Source organism: Penicillium canescens (assembly GCF_028828765.1).
Source record: "Penicillium canescens strain IBT 15451 chromosome Unknown utg000005l_segment0_segment0, whole genome shotgun sequence".
Taxonomy (NCBI): Eukaryota; Fungi; Ascomycota; class Eurotiomycetes; order Eurotiales; family Aspergillaceae; genus Penicillium; species Penicillium canescens.
In genome coordinates this window covers 2,253,503-2,272,328 of record NW_026703967.1, presented here as the reverse complement: position 1 = coordinate 2,272,328, position 18,826 = coordinate 2,253,503, and the positions used below count along the sequence as shown (strand labels likewise).

Below are 18,826 nucleotides of genomic sequence, written 5' to 3'. Positions count from 1 at the left end.
GCTCTCGCCGAAACATCCCTTCTACGAGAATCTATCTGCGGAGACAGTAATAGGATATACACCTTCGATTTACGCTAACCAGGCTTTGATACTTTACGAGTTGTTCTTCATCTCTCTCAATGCTGCCATCACATCCACCGGATCGGTCTTGCCAGTAACCTTCTGGATCTCGGGGTCCTGAATATATGGAATGAGCACCAGCAAATGGAAGAGTAAAGGGCATAGAACTTACATGGACACGCATGAACACATTGTGGAGCTATGAAACTGTCAGCCTCAACCGAGAACGATAAAATCCAATTGGTTCCTACCTTCTCGTCACCAATGGTGAATTTCCCTTGTGTCTGCTGGTTCTGCTCGGCAAACGCCTGGAGCTTCTTGATCGGCTCAGTCTGAGAGACCGCAATGCAGAACTTCACATTCGCCTTGGTGTACTCGTGGCCGGGCTGAAATATGTCAGTATACAACTCGACAGAAGCAAGAGGGCCAACCTACATAAACCTTGGTGTCGTCTGGTAAAGCTGCTAGAGTCTCATTCAAGGCCTTGTGCATCTCCTTTGCATTTCCTTCAAAGAATCGGCCACATCCTGGTTCAAAGGTCAGTATACGAGTTCATCAACGGATTGAACAATCATGGAAGGGGGAGCAAAGCAGACATACCACCAATGAATAGAGTATCGCCTGTGAACACAACACGTTGGTTTCCATCTTGCATGTAGTAGCAGATGCTATCTTGCGTGTGACAAGGAGTGTGCAATGCTTTGACGGAGATACGATCTCCAATCTTGAACTCATCACCATGCCCGGGGGTCTTGGTAACAGACTCGCAGTCCTTGCCACCGATGACCTGGAGTCCCTTGAATTGTTTTAGCTAGTAAAACAGTTAGCGTGGAAAACAAGACCTAAGAAATCAAGAGATCATGTATACAATATCATTGTTACCGCCAGCGTGATCCCAGTGGCTATTTATGAATTGTCAGTAAATCTGGACTCCATCCAGCTCATTCAAAGAGACTCAACATACTGGTGAGTGTTAACAATGGCTGTCAGATCAATCTTGCCAGCATCAATCTGAGACTTCAGTTCTGGTGCAACTCTGCCAGTAGAAACAAATTAGTACACACGCGCAATGCCTAGATATCCCAACCCCAATCTGCAAGACACTCACTCAGGCGGGTTGGCAGGATCAATAATAACCGACTTCTTGGTCGGCTCATCGGTCACAAGGTAGGCATAGTTATTGCCCTTCCCCGTCCCTATATGTCAAAGCTAGAGTAAGCAAACACAGTTCCAATGTTGATGTATACGACACGGGTTCTTGAAGATCTGGAGCCCAACATACACATGGGAATCGATTGGATATGCATGGCTCTGAGCTGAGATCTGAAGATAGGCGAAGTAGATCCAGATAACCGAGTCCTTAAGAAGTTCATTACAAGCAATCAGAATGTGGGGGAAGCTTTTACCTGTGAGACTTGGAGTCAAGCTGGGTAAGTACATTTCAGTCTGGGCATATATCCAGTGGCACGTGACATCCTGGCACCCCTCTATAAGTCAACGGCCTCTAGCATTCAGTCTATAAGGCACTTCCAACGTTTATCCCTCACAATCTTTTATTTTGTGACCTCTCTTATAAATTTCCCCCCCTCTCATCCCATACATGTATTGACATCCTGCGCATCACATGGAATAATACGAGCCCTTTTCTTTTCCAGATGAACACTCTGAGATCTGCAGGAGACGCCAAAAATACTCTGGGATTCGATAAAGCCTCAGTATTTCGTAACAATTGACAGACAAGCTGCGCTAGGTGGGTTAAAACATTTCTGGCTTTCGGGATGTGCTTTCTGGCTACAAATCTATAATCACGATAGGCCGTGCTTGATCCAACGTGTACATTTATTCGCATGTTTTCTTTTGAAAGAATTTTTCTGACCTGTCGTGGCTCAACTACCAATTTTACGATAGAGAGACTTTCAAAGTTGTCCAGGTTTAGGCGAAAATTAGTCATGTTTTCCACAGTCCCTCTTTGTTCAGCTCTGGAGGTGGGTCGATCCAGTTACATGAGATCATGGATCCTAGTCACCAGGGTGGAAGTCTCTCTAATTTCTGCGCGAGGATGCTTTGAGTACAAGGATGGTGGTCGTCATCTTGATGCATTTTCCTGGGAGGCTTACCTCAAGGAGATTGAACTGGCTCGCTATCGGTCAATGCAGACCTACTATCCTCCGTCAGACAGCTACAACAGGGTACTGGAGCATGTCTAGCGTGGTGGATGTGAGTAGGGCTAGCGCATTACATTTTATTGAGGTCTTCGTCAGCAGCAAATCAGAGGAGACCAGATTGCTTAGCAATCACTGACCATGATGCTGAGAGGCGTGCTCAGACCTACGCAACTAAAAGCGGCAGCTCACGGATCAGCAACGTCATCCGGATGAACTGTTTTTCCTTGGCAGCTTTTAGTGTACAGTATAAACTTAGCAGACATTTGTTATATTCAATTGCTGCCAGCAGCATGTTCGTTTTGTTCTTTTACAAGATATGTCTAATTACTCGATATAACGCCCAGAGGCCGATTATCCCATTTTTCCACGAATCCCCACCCATGCTGCTGCAGCTTCTCTGAAAGCTGGAAGCCTGCACCTGATGACCCACTCCTGGTAGATTTGTCTTTCGAGACACGGTTCTTGCTAGCAGATCGAGAGCTCGGAGCCTTTTTGAATCCATCGGCCTGCTTCTTTAAATGGCGACTCAGCAATTTCGTAAAGTGGTTTTGACTCTCATCGCAAGCTTGTATAACATAGCTTTGCGGGCATGATTGCCTGTGGAATTCCCAGAAAGAATGTGTGAGGATATGAGACAGCCACAGATACATAGATTCAGATAGCGGACTCTCAGCTGCATTGGCCGGGGCCTTGAAGGCGAGATCATTGACCATATCTTCTGTCAGGTGCCTTAAGAACGAAGGATGAGTCTCAGCAACCCTCTGCAGGACAGGGTCCCATTCTCTGAAAGAATCATTCAAAGACTCTCCAAGCCTAAAGTTTCACAAGAAAAAAGTCAGCACACGAGTTCACACCCTCATATCCAGACTATCCCGAAGACACGGGCAAGATGATCAACTCACTTCCTTCCAGCAGGAACCAAAACACCCCTCTCAAGCAAAACCTCCGACAAAAGCCTAACGGCACCGGCAGAAACATTACAGATAGAGACAAGCTGCATAGCAACCGAAACACCGAAATCGCGCTTCCGCTTCTTAGAAACGGCCTGCCCATCCGCATCCGCGCCACAAAGAGGCTGCAAAGCATCTTCTAGAGCGGCCTTGACAGATGCACCATCGTCATGGTCCAATACAGGCGCGTAGCTTGCATCGGCAATACCAGCCCAGTAGTTGTCCCAGAGCCACTCGAGCGAGCGCTGCGCTGCCTTGCGCAGGACAACGAGAGATGGTGGCTCGCGGTGGGTTGCTTCGTGGCGGAGTTCCACGAAGGAGGCTGGGAGGCCTAGGTCCATTGCGCGCTGGAACATTGTTCGGCGCACGCCGTGGATTTTGGTGTCTACCAGGCCAGTGACGAAGCTGTAGGTGGTGTCAGTTATATTTTTCATAGATTCAACCCAAAAAAAAAAAAAAAAAGAGGGGAATAGAGCCGATGATACTCACCGACAGAAAGCAGCGGAATAAGTTGCCCGAATAGAGAAGATGGAATTGCTCTGGGCATCATCATGGAGAATGGCATCTGTTAACAAGGCAGTAGCCTCAACGTGATGCGGTACATTGCCACGTAGCTTCCAAGCCTCGACCTTGATAAACGCAAATATCAGTGATCAATGCCCTATCTGAATAAATCCAGTCATACATACCACTGCACAGCCATGAGCACGCAAATCGGGTCCTTCACATGAAGACGTGGGATAAAACTCATTCCGCACGTCCAGTAATTCAGACTTAGACTTCCAAGCCGTGAAAATGACCTTTGCCATTTCTGCTGCCCGAAATCAAACAACTAATTTCGAAGTTGTATGAATTCTGCTATGCTTGCATGACTTTTCGAGCTTGGTTCGCTGCGAAATATTCTCGGCAGATAGTTTTTCCTTTGGGGAGATTTTGCCGATGCTTGTTTATTCCTGGCCAATCAGAGCAGAGGATTGTTTACTTCGTCTATCAACAAACGAGTTTAAGTATCTTACAAGGAAAGGAGATATGGGATGTAGTAGTAAATATTCTTCAGCGAATTTGTATGTCAGATCGTTTGAGTACATTTCTCAACTTCCAAACAAAAAAAATTGTAATGGGATACGAGTCATATCGTTCCAGGGTATCCATGTATCTGACGCCCCCAAATAATAGTAATAAACTCCACGCTATGCCGCTGTTAAGCTAAAAATGTTGATAAAAAGCAAATAAAAAGGTGTGTCGAGCGACCGGCTTAGATCCACCCGTAGCCGTAGCTCATGCAGGGTTGGTTCAAGGCGGCGAATGGCTGAGCAGTCATGGAATGCTGATCAGCGTCATCGTGTTCGAAGAAGAAAGACCGATGCACCAGGTTCAGAGCTTGCTTGGGCTGCTGCTTGGGGATGAAAGTCGACTGGTGGACCGGGGTAGGTTCATCCGAGACAACTGGTTGCTGGGGCGATTGCTGCCCGACGCTCTCGGCCTCTGCGTCCGCCTCGTCATCCTTGTCTTCGTCGGAAGGCGTGAATGTTTCTTCGAGCTTGAGACCCTTGCCCGACTTTGATTGTGGGGCCCGGGCTAATGTTCCGTTGGGCTGGTTGTAGAGACCCATACCGACCAGTTCTTCCTCGGGCTTGCCGGCCTTCTTTGGCATGGCGATCGGCTGAATTGGATCTTCGAAATGTTGAATCGGGAGAAAGTCGGGTGTTGATGGTCCGCTCAATTCACCGGGAGATGGGACGCTGACATAGCTTGGGCAGGTTGTCTCCGGTGGGGGAATGTTGGTTCCCATGGAGAGCATATCCAAGGTCCAATTGTCGGAAGCCGGCTGCGACATGGCTGAAAAATCGGTTGACATGGCGGTAACGTCCCACGGCATCGGCTCGACCTGCGAGCCAGTCATTGAGAGCGTCGTGGGTTGTTGCGGGAGTGGCAACTCCTCTGGCATGTCCGAATAGACGGGGAAGTAGCTGTTTGGCGAGAAGGATGGATCCGCCGTCATGGGATATGACATGAAATCTTCGCCCCCATAGACTGCTGAGTTCAAGTACTGATCAGGGAGAGGACCGATGCCGGCATAGTTGTCCGAGATGTAATCGGGCATACATTGCGGGTTTGAAAGGCCCCGAGTTCTTGCCGATGATGGGTGCCAACTGATCGGGCGAGATTTCCGGACCGCGGAGGCAAGGAGGGCTTCTTCCAAGGAGGTCTGATATTGAGTAGGCATGCCATGCATCATATTCTGGTTGACGGTCGACCGCCGTCTGTTCATTGCTGAAGGACTGTTGCCAGCACTACGAGGCTTCATGACCCGAGTGTGTCTCGGCCGAGGGAAGGCACGGACCAGATCCTGCATGGTTTGGCTATAAGTTGCATTGTCTTGAAACCATTGGGAGCCTGTCGAAGAGGGCTGTGGTTGACAGTAGTAATTGGCCATATAAGAGAAGTGTAAAGAAGTTAAAGAGTATAGTTAGACCTGAGGGGAAATGGAGTCAGTATATAAAGTCAGTATGATGGTGGCGGGAACAGCTTACGTAGGTGGAAGTATAGGGTAAAAATAAAAGGTGGGACGTGAAAGGCCAATGTTCCTTCAGGAACAGAGAGTGAGGTATGAAGATCAGGCAAGGCAGGGCTTATAAAAAGGAATCTAGGGAGCCTGATCTACGATCCCACAGCACATGCTAAGATGACACGACGTTGACACTAAAGGAGCCTAGACGCAAATAAATGGTAACCTGGAACCGAAACCATGAATCAGGGCAATTCTACCGTTTCGACCAGAGCCAGGAATACTCCGGAGTGCAGCAAATAGGGAGTAGAAAGTGGGGGGATCGGACCTGTGGGAACATGGAACATGCTTTTTGAGGCGAACATGGGGAAGATTCATACATTAGCTGTACATGAATACAGTAGGACTAGGAGTATAATGGACCCTCACACGGGCCTAGTCTGGGGCTACTCCCGTGTTCCTTTGTTTTTTTTATCTTTTTTTTAGACTTATTTTATTTACATTTATTAATATCTATAGTACGTACTAGGGCCCTCTTTGAGACCTAAGAAGGACTAGTTTCTCTTTTCGCTTCTACAGAAAAACTAAAGAGTCAAGAACCTTGGCCCTCTAACCGCCCGTGGAATGCTTTGTGACCTACGATTTGGACCGATCTGCGACCAATACCTCAGACTGAGCGCTATAAGAATGTGACTATTTTATTACCCCTACTGGACTCGTTACGCAAGGGTTACAATGTGATAGCTTTCTACATACAGGGGGTTAAGTGGAGTGTAGAAAATAGACCGTCATACTCTTTGGCGGACCCCTTCCCAAAGTTTACATTACTGTACGCATACCCGGCCATTCTCATGCACACATTCTCCTATCCGGAGTACATGTACATGATGCAGGAGATGCATCATGGCCACCTGATGGTGAGCAATCTTATTCTACTACTGTACAGTCTACCTAATATACAAAGATGGACTGTTTATTTGTTGGTCCATGTTATCCCCAAAATAGACATCTCCACCAATCATTCGGAGTGGCTGAAAAGAGAAACTTGGGCCATAGTGCGTGTGTTAGGCTACCTGCATTTTTGTCGGGATCAGCATTCGAGGTCATTCTCCAGTATCACCTGAGAAAAAGAGGGGTGGGCGCCAACCAATATGTAGCTAATGGTAGCGTATCGATCCGAGTGCCTCAACGTTTTGTGGACCTGTTTCATCGGTTCATAAAAGGGCGCCACCAAAACCAGAACATGCGTGTCTTTGAGCGGGAAGCTCGGCAATCCCAAGCGTTGAACCCGCGTGGAGCTAGGTACCGTCCATTGGGGCCTTGGGTGCGGAACGGAGTTTTCATGCGGTTGACGTTTCAATTATGAGTGGAGATATGACCAGTCTACTATATTCCCGGCAAGATTGACACCAATTTCAGAATCCAATGAAAAGAAATTAAAGCCCACTTTGTGTCACCGATCAGGAAACGAGCGGTTGAGCCACCATTCACAACGTGGCCGGGCGGATCTGATCGTGCTTAGGGCTCAAAGCCAAGAACAGGCCATTTCAGGGGTCTTGGATTGGATGTCCACCATGGACGATAGCATTCCATATTTCATATTCCAGGATATGGCAGTGTAAACCTCAACCTGTTAGGGCCACATCTTACACGTCATTGCTACATGTATACGGATTACAGCTGATCTCGATATGCCTGCAAAACACATCCACACGGCAACAGCCCGGAACACATTTGCAGGCCCACTTTCTGCACAGCAGGGGCCACAGTAAAAAAAAGAAAAGAAAAGAAAAGAAAAAAACTTGGCATTGGCAAAAGATTGGCAGGAATTGGAGACCATGTACAATTTCCAGAAGGGGGGCTAAATCAATAATAATCAAAGTTCTCCTCTTAGTGGAACCGCTGACACCATCTAAAATTGCCGATCTCTGGAGTATGGCACACCGTAACAACATAGTAAGACATCTAACCTGGTCACACACCCCTTGGAACGGGAACAACGGACATATCCGCAGGATTTGGGATTCTGGATTCTGGACTCAGGATGTCTCTCCAAACCCTGCATGCCAGGCAATATTCGAGGACTCTCAGGCGGTCGCCGTCCGAGACCACGCTAGATCGGGCTTTGATCAGCCTCCTTGGTTGACTCCACTAGAGTAACTTCCGAAAGGGCGTGTGTGTATGCCATGAACTCCGTTTCACTCCTTAGCCCCCCACTAATGGGGCAAGGGGGGCCGATCCCAGCTTCCTTCGTCCTTCCAGACGTTCCAGTCGGGGTCTCTGATTGCCCGTTTCTAAGGAATGCAGCGGGAGGGAGCTGCGGGACTAAGTCAATTTGGCTTGCTTTAGCGCCATGTCATCAGCTCCTTACGGTGTAGCATCGGATGAGAATGTTCGGGTCACTCAGATAGCCGTGCGTTCCTTTGTTCTACTGTAATTAACAAATTAAATAGAAAATTACAGCACTTTGCTACCTCGGCTCTTTCTCCTTGTTCATCTCACCTCTATGTCAAGGTCTTGACGATCGGATTATGCTCGGACATCGGTCCCAGGGAGGCAGTACAGGCATTACGGGCAGTGCGGGCAGTACGGTGCTGGGCTGTGTCTCTAGTTGAAACTAAGAATGCTCCCGATAGGTTGCAACCTAGAATCAGCTGGCTGTTCGGAATTAGACCAGCTTAAGTCAAACAAAGCCTGCAGGCCAGACCCTAAAAGCTGTACTTGCAGGGCCCTGTGACACAGCGCCTCGCCAGGTCTGAGATATATAGAGGGACGGAAGCATATCCAACGACAAAAACACTGTGGGTATTTCGTCACCGACTCCTATAGCTGAAGTTTATTCAAAATCCAACACTCGGGTGTTCTGACGCCTGCGGCGTGACGCCACACAAGGTCCAGGTGCAGGTGGATCGATCCTTATCACAGTCAACAACAAACTGAGTGGCGGAGTAGAAACCCAAAGGGACGGGGGCTATAGACACGTTGTCATTTAGGAATCCAATCACTGCCGCACCGTCCAATTTACTGAAACTTACTCCAATTTATGGAGTACAGGTAGTCCAACTCACCCGTTCACCCTACACACCAACCATCGCCCCAGGTTTAAACTCGGTGCTTAACCGCGCACCTTAGGATCCACCCCATTCTTGGCCAGTGCTCACTCCTTTTTCACGATCTGCTAGGAATGCCGATCTTGCTCCGAACGAGGCAAACTCAAAAGATCACAAAATGAGTTTCCATGCAGGGGCCGATCTCTCGTATGCAACTTGGCTCCGGTTCCATTTCTTTCCATACGAAGGACTCGCTATTATTTTCACTTTTTTACTAACTTCGGGAACTACGGTTCCAGTTCCAAGGTTGACATCCACATGCACTCTCCGCGATGACTCAACCTCTGCGGGTGTCGCCAGAAGAAGATCAATGCAGCTGATCGCAGGGGTATCTGCGCTGTGCGAACAGCTGCGGTGAGGTGGCACACCTCCGTGCAGTGTAACTCGATAGTAAATATGTCGGAGCGCTGTGATCTCATTCCTTACAGTATTACATGTCTATGCTCGGCAGTTAATGTGATGGAGATTTGACTTTGATCCTCCAATCCTATATGCTTCACACACTGTGCGGAGGTGTGTCGGAGGCTTTTGATTAGTTGGCTTTAGTGCAGTGCACGCACCTTAGGTTGTCACTGATGGGCGCTGGTTGGCTGCTTAAACGGCAAAAGGAGGCCTTTCTTTCCCTGCTAGTATCCATATTGTCTTTGCTTTTTTCGCCTGCTTACGAGATAAGAGGGGCTCGAGGCCCTCTTGTCGTCGGTTTGCTCTCCATATTTCCTCGGGTTCACTAAACCTCTTTGGGTTGTTTAATGTGCTGCGACTACTGTATTAGCTGTAGTAAGAGAAACTTACCGCAGACTTCCAACTAAAATCTCCATTTATGATTGTTCCAGTCCCTTGGGTTGCTTCGCTTTTACCTTCACCGTATTCTTCTCTCCACCGAGCCACCCTTTTTTCATTCCTACGTTGGGTCTTTCACCGGGTATGTATGCCGTGGCACACAGATGTGATATACAGTGCCTCCACCCTTTCATTCTGCGTTCTGCATTCTGCGTCTAAGTCTAGACACGACTGCTCAGACCCGTACCATCCTTGTTTGTCTCAGTGTGCTGTATCATTACTATAGATTCAAAAATTGAGGCGCTGTAGGCACCAAGCCTATGTATGTTTGACTGCAACATGTACATTGTACATGTACACTTGCAGCCCCCATTCATTCCCCTATTAAAAGATCAAAAGGATTAGCGGTGGACACAACCCCCCGAGCCCCAGTCTCCTCAAAGCGCCCCCACACTGCGTGCATCTTTTCCCGATCGGACGAATCTTCCAACGGGGTTCGTCGCCCCCTTCAAGTCCGCCCCAGGCCTGTTGTACAATATGAGAAACCATAAAAGTCGAGCGGGAAGGTCCGGCCGTGTATGCCGCGTTATTGATTTTGGGCACTGGGCTTTGCAGAGGATATTACACTTTTCAGAATCTGGTACTTGTACACCTGTAGATCCCCGGTGGGGGGTAACGGTACATGGTGTGCTCGTTAGTGTTGGTGTTAGTGTTAGTGCTAGGTTTTCTGCGCTAACTATAGTTGCTTCCACAGTGGTGCCGCCCCCTTGAGGAAAGTGAAGAGTTTTGACTTGCTTTTCCGTCTGAATTGAATGGATCAAGTGGAATGGGGATCTGCCGATCAGGGAGATCAGCGTCAATCTTCTGTGTTTGCTTCTGCCTATCTGGTGTCGGTCTGGGATTTAAGTGCCTTGCGCCCGGGCGTTTTCTACTAGTAGGAATTGGTAGTGGTAATTGCTGTTAGCTTGGGATCTTAGATGCAGTTCCTCTTTTTGAGCGATGCTCCTCTGTCGATGTTACTTCGGCTTTCAATGTAAGATTGAATCCCGAGATCTTCAATTGTAGGACGCCGGAGGCCTATTCGCGACTGTCATCTGACTAGTTCAATCTAAGGAATGGAGCTTAGTGATAGATTTGGGTCTAGGGCTGAAGAGATTTTTCGATTGTTCGTCTCGGCTTAGTGCTCGCGGACTTGGGTAACCGATATTTCGCTAGACTACTCTATAGTGATAAGTTGTCTAGATTTTGGTTGTTAAGATTATGACCAACAGAAACAAAACGAAACAATACTTCTCCTTATTGATGTATCTGGAAATCAGGACGCATATCTGCTAAATTTGGGAAGGCAATCGAGAAAAATATATACCTTGGAACCGCTGCCGTGCGCAAAATTGGCCCACCATACGACAGTGAAAGAAAGTTAATCACTACAAAAGCCGAAAAATCCTATCAGCAGCGAGAAACACACTGCGGTTGATTTTCTCGACCAGATTCGTAGCTGAAACGACCAACGATTCGTGTAAATGCACTATGTAGGCCACGTAGCAATCCCGAATATACCCTTGGTGCCTGGGATATGACCCAAAGGATTACAGCACACTGGCAGTAGTTGCAGCTCCAGAAAATGTGGTTCCTTTCGCTGGAGCCGGCTTTTTCCTTGAGGGTGTCCACGTATCCTATTTCACTTCGCCCAGCTTCTCTCGAAATCGATGTGGCCCGTGGGTTTTAAAGGGTGATATTCATTCCTCATTCTGGGTCTCAGTACGTGCAAACAGGTGTTTAGGTGTTTCATTAACCACGCTGTTGTATACGCCGGAAGCTTTGCCTGGAAGTACTGCAGGAAGAAAGTTTGTGCCAGGCAACATACGAAAGACGTCTCGAAATGATGCGATAGGGAAGATAAACGAAGCAATCAGTAAGTTGTAGCTTACCGTAGATTTTCATTATATCTCCGCTTTGACTCCTCGCGCAAGTCGATATCAACTTTTTCAAAGACTCATACACGGTGTAGCTGCAACTGCTCTGCATGGCCAACTGAGCGGGATATTGCCGACAATATCCTTTGCCCAAGAACTGCAGAGTCAGTTGTTGAAACTTGTGTCAAAAACGGATAACCCTTTGTTAGAGAGTATATTGTATATCTCCAGTACCATGATTGCGAGGGTGAGAACAGACAGGAGAACAATGAAGGGTGTGATGTACCTGTAGAATGTGTAGGCAGGAATAGATTAGCATACAAGTCCTGTGGGACCTGTCACAATAGATCAAGACGACAAAAGAGATAAACGGCAAATAGGCAGTGAAAGGAAATGCTCAGCGAGTCGGGCACGTATGCCATTCCTGGCTCATACGTCCCACAGAGCTATTCTGGAGCTTGATAGATAAATAGACCACTGTCGAAATAAAATTCTCAATGTAATTTTAGTTTTTTGTCTGGCCCTGAACGTTAGAACTTGAAGCAGCTCATGGTTCGTGTTGCTTATTGCGTTTCACGAACCAAACTGGCAGACATTCGAGCTGTCTTTATTCATTATTGTGGTCCTGTTGGATGACGAGAACCACTTGTTCATAAGTGTCATGAGAAAATGCTTGATATAATTAAATGGGCACAAATCGAAGATATCAATATTGAATTCTTGAGTGACTTGGACAAGTTGATGGCTGGGTTACGAAGCAGGCCCCCTGCAATTGGCATTGTACAAGGAGTCAACGATTGAGTTGAGCCGGAGAATGTATTAGAGGGCTTATATAAGGGCAATGATTTTGCTTATGTGTTCCCCGGGGTGATCTCGGTTCATTTCGCCAAATTATATGACCTGAGAACAGCCAGAAAATTCATAATTGAACGTTGTTATCCTCAGTCTCATGATCTGATGGGTACGCTTCATCTGATACAAAGCGCGGTGTTGAAACTGTTTGCCAAAGCAAATGCTTATTGTTTGTCTAGAAGCTGATATCTGGGAAATTCCTCTGCTTCCACTGGTCTGTTTCCTCAATCATAACGCCTTCTTCTTTCTATTCCAATATCTATTAGATGTCCATTGAGCTTCTTTAATCTGCCACCAAGCCAGAGGACTAGGAGGTAAGGCCATCTTATATTCTACTGATTTCCCAGCCTTGCACTCGAGATTCACCCGCAGTCTCGCTGTATGCTCAAGCTAACGACGAAGACCCACGAGCCCACACGCACCGACCTGCTATCCATCTCGACTTTGGCGTTTGATAGACTATCCCAGCAAGCACATTTCAAGTCTCTTGCAAAAGTCTGCCCTCATGATCCAACAATTCTCAACAACCACAGACCTCACGATGGCATCAACCGAGACCTGGCAGCTTTCCCAGGTAGTATCCAAGCTCAGCCTAGGTACTAACAACTACAATATCTGGGTCAGTAGATTGGAACAAGGCATATCCAATATAAACCCAGAGTACTGGTCAATACTCGCAGGAGATATTGAGTATCCAGCTGAGCCCAATTACATCTACTACACCACCGAGGAATCCTATTTCGCCGTTGCCATGACAGAATATATGGAGGTCGGATTTGCAACGGAACTTCACACCATCAGACAGAAGGTGGAACAATTTATCTCCATCAACCGTGACCACAACAAGTGTCTCCTCGCACAATACGAAGCTCGACTCAGAAAATTCGAAGAGTTAAACCAGAAGGCTCGGATGCTCCTTGAGTCAACTCTTGAAATGGCACCAACTGCCATGATCTCCTGCATTTTTGGGGCACGCTCTGCCTTCCTAGTGCTGGATCGTTGCAAGATGCGAGGGTTCTGATTAGCATGGAGAAGTGAGCACAGTGGAAGTCCGATGATCGAATCTGCCAGATATCTAGAAAATCTCCAAGCACATCCAAGGTACAAATAAATGATCATAGTGATTCGGGTATAATGATGCTGATTAGATGTATACAGTTTAGTCCGACTTCCCGGGACACAATCATCGTGACGTCAAGTTGGTAATTCAATAAAGCCAAGAAAATACATTCTAGAATTAAGATGATGTGAGGATGATGTGAATATTCTCTTCCTTTACAAAATATCTTAGGTAAAGAATTACTGGATGAAGTCTAACATATTTTGCGCAGAGTTGTCAGTGAAGCATACTCCAACAAAAACTTCCATCAACTCAGGTTGAATAGATCGCCGACATGTCAGCCTGCACCGGAAACACCGACGATAAAAGTGGAATCCCAGGCGATCCACGAACAGTCAAGAGTAAAGTACTCGAAACAGGAGCTTCAATGGTCCAAGACTTCGCGCCAGTGAAACAGATCTGCGCGCACCTCAACGCATTCCATGTCTATGCCAACGATCCCACTCGATGCGTCGAGGCGAACCACTACTGCACGCATTTAACAGAAGGTATGCAGCTCTAACTACAGTCACGATACGGCACGATCCAGAGCCCTACATACTCTTCCCTAATGATATGACGCAAACTAACAACAAACCCCAGACGTCCGCCAATGTCTAATCTACGACTCACCAAAAACAAACGCCCGCCTAATCGGCGTCGAATACATGGTCTCACCGCGAATCTTCGAAACACTCCCAGCCGCAGAACGCAAGCTTTGGCACACGCACGAGTTCGAAGTGAAGAGCGGCATGCTGATCATGCCCGCGCCAGCTGGCGTCCCCAAGCCTGCATGGGAGGCAGCTGAGACGGCTGAGATGCAGGATGTTGCGCCTATTTATGGGAAAACTTATCATTTTTGGCAGGTTGATCGTGGGGATGTTGTGCCTATGGGTCCGCCGCAGTTGATGGGGAGTTTTACTTCGCCTGAGAGTGTGGAAGTTGCAAAGCCTGGGGGCTTGGATGAGTTGTTGGGGGATCGGGATGGAAGGTTTGGGGTTGATTATCGGCAGAAGGCTAAGAAGAGGGAGGGGATTAAGGCTGTTGAGAAGCATTCTGGTATGTATATCATCCTGCTTCGCTGGAGACTCATTCTCGGGTGTTGGTTGACATTGGGCTGACAATTGACTTCTTATAGATGCTGATACGATGTGGAAATCGACTTGAGGAATGTATCTACGTTTTATACAGAACAGTATGGTGAAATGAATATGAATTGAAATAAATTGATATGCAGAGATGTCTCCCCGCTGCGCATGACTCAAAGACCCAGTCCCATAATGAAATGGGGTCAAGATTGAGGCACACTGGGGGACAGCCAAGAAGAAGATAGGCTGGTTGTGTTCATCTTGCTTCATTGTCCACACTTGCTCGTCCTGGTGCTGAATTTCGACGACGGCAAGCTCTAGCATTTGGAGAAGCGGATTTCCCGAGTGGGAGAGGGTAAGGGAATTGGATATGGGGAAATGATAGGAAGGGGGTATAATATCAACTGAACAGCTCAAGCATCTCTACCTATTGTACAGATGCTTGCGCAGAAAAGTCGACACCTAGGAAAATCCAGGTGCTCAGCCCAGCGCCCACAACATTAAATGGACAGCTGAAATAGCAAGAATGATCCCAGGACCTCACAATCCAATATAGAAGCGAGACCTGCCACCTCAGGGTGCAAGACAATATGTCGACTGTTGATGAGAAGGGAAAGACGGGAGAGTAACGAAATCGAGATTTTTAAAGGCACCGCTGGGTCACATGACCCAATCGCGGACCGGCTGAAGCTCAATCCGAGAGAACCAACTAGCTCTCAATTAACCACACATGGAGGGCTTATTCCGAAATACGCTGCGACACGCCAACCTGCGCAGCATTGGCCGGCTTGCACTCAATGGCGCCGGCACTTTCTGCGGCTGCGCGCTGATCTGGGAGCACCTGATCACCATCCAGGCCAGCGCCGGTCCGTCCATGTACCCGACCTTCAACGTGCGAGGCGACTGGCTTCTGATCTCGCGGATGCACCGACACGGAAAGGGAATTGAGGTCGGCGACATTGTGCGATTTGGGCATCCAAACTTCCAGGGCGTTCATGCTGCCAAGCGGGTCATTGGGATGCCTGGGGACTTTGTTTGTCAGGACCAGCAGTTTAGTACGGAGGTTGGGAAGGACCAAAATATGATTCAGGTAGGGGTGCTGTCTTGCTCTAGGGTTATGTAGTTCAATTGCTGACTTGCGTTTGTGTTAAGATACCCGAGGGCCATGTCTTTCTGGCTGGCGACAATCTTCCCTGGTCGAGAGATTCGAGAAACTACGGACCGGTTCCTATGGGTTTAATCAATGGAAAGATTGTTGCAAGGGTATGGCCGCCGTCGAAGATGGAGTGGGTGCGTAACCCGTTGCAACCTGCGCAATTGGATTAGGTTGGACTATGCGGCATCGCATCTATACTTTATGCCGAGGAGTGTATTACTTGGGATTTTGTTTAAGCATTACATGGAGTTTGTGATTGGAAGGGAATTGTGAAAGCAGTGTGCATATTCATACATATCAAATTGTACAATACAAAATCTATACTCAATCGCCGATATAGGAAACGACTTAGACAAGACAAGATTAGCGGAATGATGAGGGGTTACGTCTCTTATATGGCAGAGGCTCGACCCGTGCGCGGCGAAGTTCCACGTTGGCACCGTCGAATCCGATCTCCTTCATGACCTCCAGGGTCGTGTCGTCCCATTGGGTACGGAACAAGTGAGCACCAATGGCCTTAAGGTGGTAGCTGGCCTGGAGGGTGCGGAGAGTGACGTCGCGGCTAGTCTCCTTGGCCTTGATGGCCTCAAAGTTGAGAGGGCGAGAGTTCTTCTGCTCCATAATGAAGACAGAGAGACGGTGGTAGGGACTACCCTTCTGAGCAACAGGTGGCAGCCAGGGAAGAACCACCTGGGAGTCTTCCAGAAGCTTGGAGAGATCGACCTTGGTGGAGGTGGCCGAGATGGGCACATTGACGGCAAGGAAGTGCGTTTTATAATCGAAGCTGTTGGCCTCAACGTTCGGGATATCCGGGTCAACAATTGCAATAGTGACAAGCTTTTCACCACCCTTGAAGATCTGAATGTCCAGCTTCGGTGCGCTTGTGCTGGCTCTTGCCTCGACAAATTCACCAGCCTGAACTTGGCGCTTGCCGAAGTACATCCTGGTGTCCACGACGGGATCGCAGTGAGGCAGAACGTCCGGAATGACCTTCATTTGGGTAATACGCTGGACCAGAATCTTGCGGCGGTACTCGCGCCATTTGCGGTCGGCCAAAAAGCGGTAGATGGGCTTGGACATGTCGCCTGGAATGGAAATATGATAAGCCTGGGCTGAAGTTATCCAAATGGGTCGGTCAGGAAGCCTTACCTTCGCCATCCTCGAAATTGCGCTTCACCAAGGGATCGTTAATATCGGCAAGGATTTTGAGGCGTTCCAAATGTAATTGCATCGCCGTGACACGGGACTTCTTCGCCTTCTCTCCTCCGGCCTCCTCAACGGACAGAGATTCCTGTCGTGCAAGGCGCTGTCTCATTGTCTCAATCTCCTTCAATTTCTCCTCACGGTCGGCGAGGAGAACCTTCCGAGCTTCTTGGAAACATTGGTATGGCAGTTGTTCAAAAGGAATGTTGGCGGAGTCTTGGAGCGCAGCACGACGACGACGAGATCCAATTGGGGCGGTACCCTGTCGCAACAAGCGTCTCTCTAACCGGGGGCTCGTCACAAGAGAAGGATCGGGTGCCTTGTGGAAGGGTTGGTTTGTCGTTTCAGCTTCGGGCTCTCTAACGCTGGCAGTCGACTGAAAGGCTCGCGTCTGGAGCTGGGCTCCAGCAATGCCTCGAGAGTAGGTGTTGCGAAGGCATTGGAGCAGGGGCTTCGAAGCCCGCTCGCAGTGAGCCATGATTCGAAGAATTGGGGGTTGTGATGGGGTTGGTCTCAAGGGTCGGATGTTGTTGTCTTTCCGGGGTGACTTTTTCTGTTCGGACGCCAAGATTCTGCTAGTACCCACCGCCCGGGATCAACTTTTGCTCATCCATTCAAGACACCAGACATCACCAACTTATAGGCGTTATCCACCACAGTGGTTCTACACAATGCCTAGTCACGATGTCTTTCGCTCGCTGCGCCTGCTGTCACGCAGCTCGGGCGGACTCATGTCCGGTCCGAAGCAAGTGACGGTGAGTGACTCCGTGAATTGTTGATCCGTGTGTTGGACGCAGTTACTGACAAGCAACCCAATTCCGCAGCAGCGATGCCTCACACGGTCAATGGCAACGGAAGCAAAGCCTACAACACCCATCGAGACACAAAATGCCACCGAGGCCCCCCAAGCACAACGGCCCGGAGGCCAACTCCCTGTTCAAGTCGTGACCTACCGCTGGCCTGACATGAAACCCGAACGCATGATTCACTATTCGCGGAGACTCCTTCAAATGCCTATTCGTCATGATATCCTCCACCGCGCAGTCGTCTACGAGGGTGATGCAACCCGGCAAGGAACAGCCAGCACCAAGTGGAGGGACGATGTGCACGGTAGTCACAGGAAGCTGTACGCACAGAAGGGCTCCGGTCGCGCCCGTGCAGGTGACAAGCAATCGCCAGTTCGCCGTGGTGGTGGTGTAGCCCACGGACCCCATCCTCGCGATTTCTCGACCGATCTGCCACGAAAGATTTATGCCCAAGCCTGGCGCATCGCCCTCAGCTACAGGCACGCACGCGGCGAATTGATTGTCGTGGAGAACTCAATTACTCTCCCCGAAGAGGCCACTCCGTTTTTCGTCAGGAACGTCGCCACGGCTCATGGCTGGGACCAGAAGAAGGGTCGGGTAACACTCATTACACAGAAGGCGGATGAGAGGTTGTTCCAAGCAGCCGAGAAGTTCCAGAAGCACGTGAAATGTATCGACTTTGCGGATGTGGATGTGAAGGATATGCTGGAGACAGGGAGAATCGTTATTGAGAAGGAGGCATTGCACAGGCTTTTGCGCGAGAACTCTACAGACCTGAATAAGGAGGACAGAGTCTGGTCGCCTTCACTAGACGGAAAGGAAATACTCCAGCTGGGCCGCCCTCGGGCTTGATTGTGTTGCTGTTATATTGTTTGCATTATCTAGCTATGTACAAATAGATCTATACTTATCACTTTATTTCAGAACCGTGCTAGTCTAAAACCCAGTATTTTTATAGTATTTCCATAGTATTTTATTTCAATTCATTCCACACAACACAATGGAAACCCTTGACGTCGAATAGCATCCAAATGTGATGTCAAGCAGTGTCGGTTATGGGCGGAGAGTCGGAGCGGAAAGAAAATCCAGCGAGAAAAACTCCCGAGGTCAAGAAAGCGGAGAAACATCTGAT

The 18,826-nt window shown here is 48.5% G+C and overlaps 9 protein-coding genes across 9 annotated transcripts; 4 read left to right on the top strand and 5 right to left on the bottom strand.

Moving 5' to 3' along the window:
* Window positions 1–93: 93 nt before the first annotated feature.
* On the bottom strand, window positions 94–1,367 carry N7446_008463 (uncharacterized protein; the record flags this gene model as incomplete). Its single annotated transcript, XM_058517208.1, has 9 exons — window positions 94–177; window positions 233–259; window positions 312–446; window positions 496–587; window positions 661–871; window positions 929–962; window positions 1,025–1,096; window positions 1,169–1,256; window positions 1,343–1,367. The coding sequence occupies 9 exons, from the start codon at window positions 1,365–1,367 to the stop codon at window positions 94–96; spliced, it is 768 nt and encodes a 255-aa protein (XP_058370854.1).
* A 1,155-nt stretch (window positions 1,368–2,522) lies between these two features.
* N7446_008462 (rRNA-processing protein LAS1) lies at window positions 2,523–4,062 on the bottom strand. The gene is made up of 4 exons (XM_058517207.1): window positions 3,865–4,062; window positions 3,665–3,804; window positions 3,128–3,580; window positions 2,523–3,038 (listed from the first exon to the last, which is right to left on the bottom strand). Exons 1-4 carry the CDS (start codon window positions 3,982–3,984, stop codon window positions 2,546–2,548), a joined length of 1,206 nt encoding a protein of 401 aa, XP_058370853.1. The 5' UTR covers window positions 3,985–4,062; the 3' UTR covers window positions 2,523–2,545.
* A 368-nt stretch (window positions 4,063–4,430) lies between these two features.
* On the bottom strand, window positions 4,431–5,531 carry N7446_008461 (uncharacterized protein; the record flags this gene model as incomplete). The annotated part of the gene is made up of 1 exon (XM_058517206.1): window positions 4,431–5,531. The coding sequence occupies one exon, from the start codon at window positions 5,529–5,531 to the stop codon at window positions 4,431–4,433; it is 1,101 nt and encodes a 366-aa protein (XP_058370852.1).
* A 3,857-nt stretch (window positions 5,532–9,388) lies between these two features.
* Window positions 9,389–9,612, bottom strand: N7446_008460 (uncharacterized protein; the record flags this gene model as incomplete). The annotated part of the gene is made up of 2 exons (XM_058517205.1): window positions 9,389–9,557; window positions 9,587–9,612. The coding sequence occupies 2 exons, from the start codon at window positions 9,610–9,612 to the stop codon at window positions 9,389–9,391; spliced, it is 195 nt and encodes a 64-aa protein (XP_058370851.1).
* A 3,271-nt stretch (window positions 9,613–12,883) lies between these two features.
* N7446_008459 (uncharacterized protein) lies at window positions 12,884–13,363 on the top strand (the record flags this gene model as incomplete). Its single annotated transcript, XM_058517204.1, has 1 exon — window positions 12,884–13,363. The coding sequence occupies one exon, from the start codon at window positions 12,884–12,886 to the stop codon at window positions 13,361–13,363; it is 480 nt and encodes a 159-aa protein (XP_058370850.1).
* Window positions 13,364–13,736: 373 nt separating this feature from the next.
* Window positions 13,737–14,608, top strand: N7446_008458 (OBAP family protein; the record flags this gene model as incomplete). The annotated part of the gene is made up of 3 exons (XM_058517203.1): window positions 13,737–13,950; window positions 14,045–14,500; window positions 14,580–14,608. 3 exons carry the CDS (start codon window positions 13,737–13,739, stop codon window positions 14,606–14,608), a joined length of 699 nt encoding a protein of 232 aa, XP_058370849.1.
* Window positions 14,609–15,259: 651 nt separating this feature from the next.
* Window positions 15,260–15,855, top strand: N7446_008457 (putative mitochondrial inner membrane protease subunit 1; the record flags this gene model as incomplete). Its single annotated transcript, XM_058517202.1, has 2 exons — window positions 15,260–15,619; window positions 15,682–15,855. 2 exons carry the CDS (start codon window positions 15,260–15,262, stop codon window positions 15,853–15,855), a joined length of 534 nt encoding a protein of 177 aa, XP_058370848.1.
* Window positions 15,856–16,048: 193 nt separating this feature from the next.
* Window positions 16,049–17,366, bottom strand: N7446_008456 (mitochondrial 54S ribosomal protein mL38; the record flags this gene model as incomplete). Its single annotated transcript, XM_058517201.1, has 2 exons — window positions 16,049–16,770; window positions 16,835–17,366. 2 exons carry the CDS (start codon window positions 17,364–17,366, stop codon window positions 16,049–16,051), a joined length of 1,254 nt encoding a protein of 417 aa, XP_058370847.1.
* A 121-nt stretch (window positions 17,367–17,487) lies between these two features.
* On the top strand, window positions 17,488–18,595 carry N7446_008455 (mitochondrial 54S ribosomal protein uL4m). Its single transcript, XM_058517200.1, has 2 exons — window positions 17,488–17,643; window positions 17,713–18,595. Exons 1-2 carry the CDS (start codon window positions 17,560–17,562, stop codon window positions 18,544–18,546), a joined length of 918 nt encoding a protein of 305 aa, XP_058370846.1. The 5' UTR covers window positions 17,488–17,559; the 3' UTR covers window positions 18,547–18,595.
* The last annotated feature ends 231 nt before the right edge of the window (window positions 18,596–18,826 follow it).

Coding starts and splice junctions, on each gene's coding strand:
- N7446_008455 (XM_058517200.1), top strand. CDS start 17,560: ATGCCTAGTCACGATGTCTTTCGCTCGCTGCGCCTGCTGTCACGCAGC. Junction 17,644..17,712: donor CCGGTCCGAAGCAAGTGACG/GTGAGTGACTCC, acceptor CCAATTCCGCAG/CAGCGATGCCTCACACGGTC.
- N7446_008462 (XM_058517207.1), bottom strand. CDS start 3,984: ATGGCAAAGGTCATTTTCACGGCTTGGAAGTCTAAGTCTGAATTACTG. Junction 3,805..3,864: donor GTGCTCATGGCTGTGCAGTG/GTATGTATGACT, acceptor GCGTTTATCAAG/GTCGAGGCTTGGAAGCTACG. Junction 3,581..3,664: donor TATTCCGCTGCTTTCTGTCG/GTGAGTATCATC, acceptor CACCACCTACAG/CTTCGTCACTGGCCTGGTAG.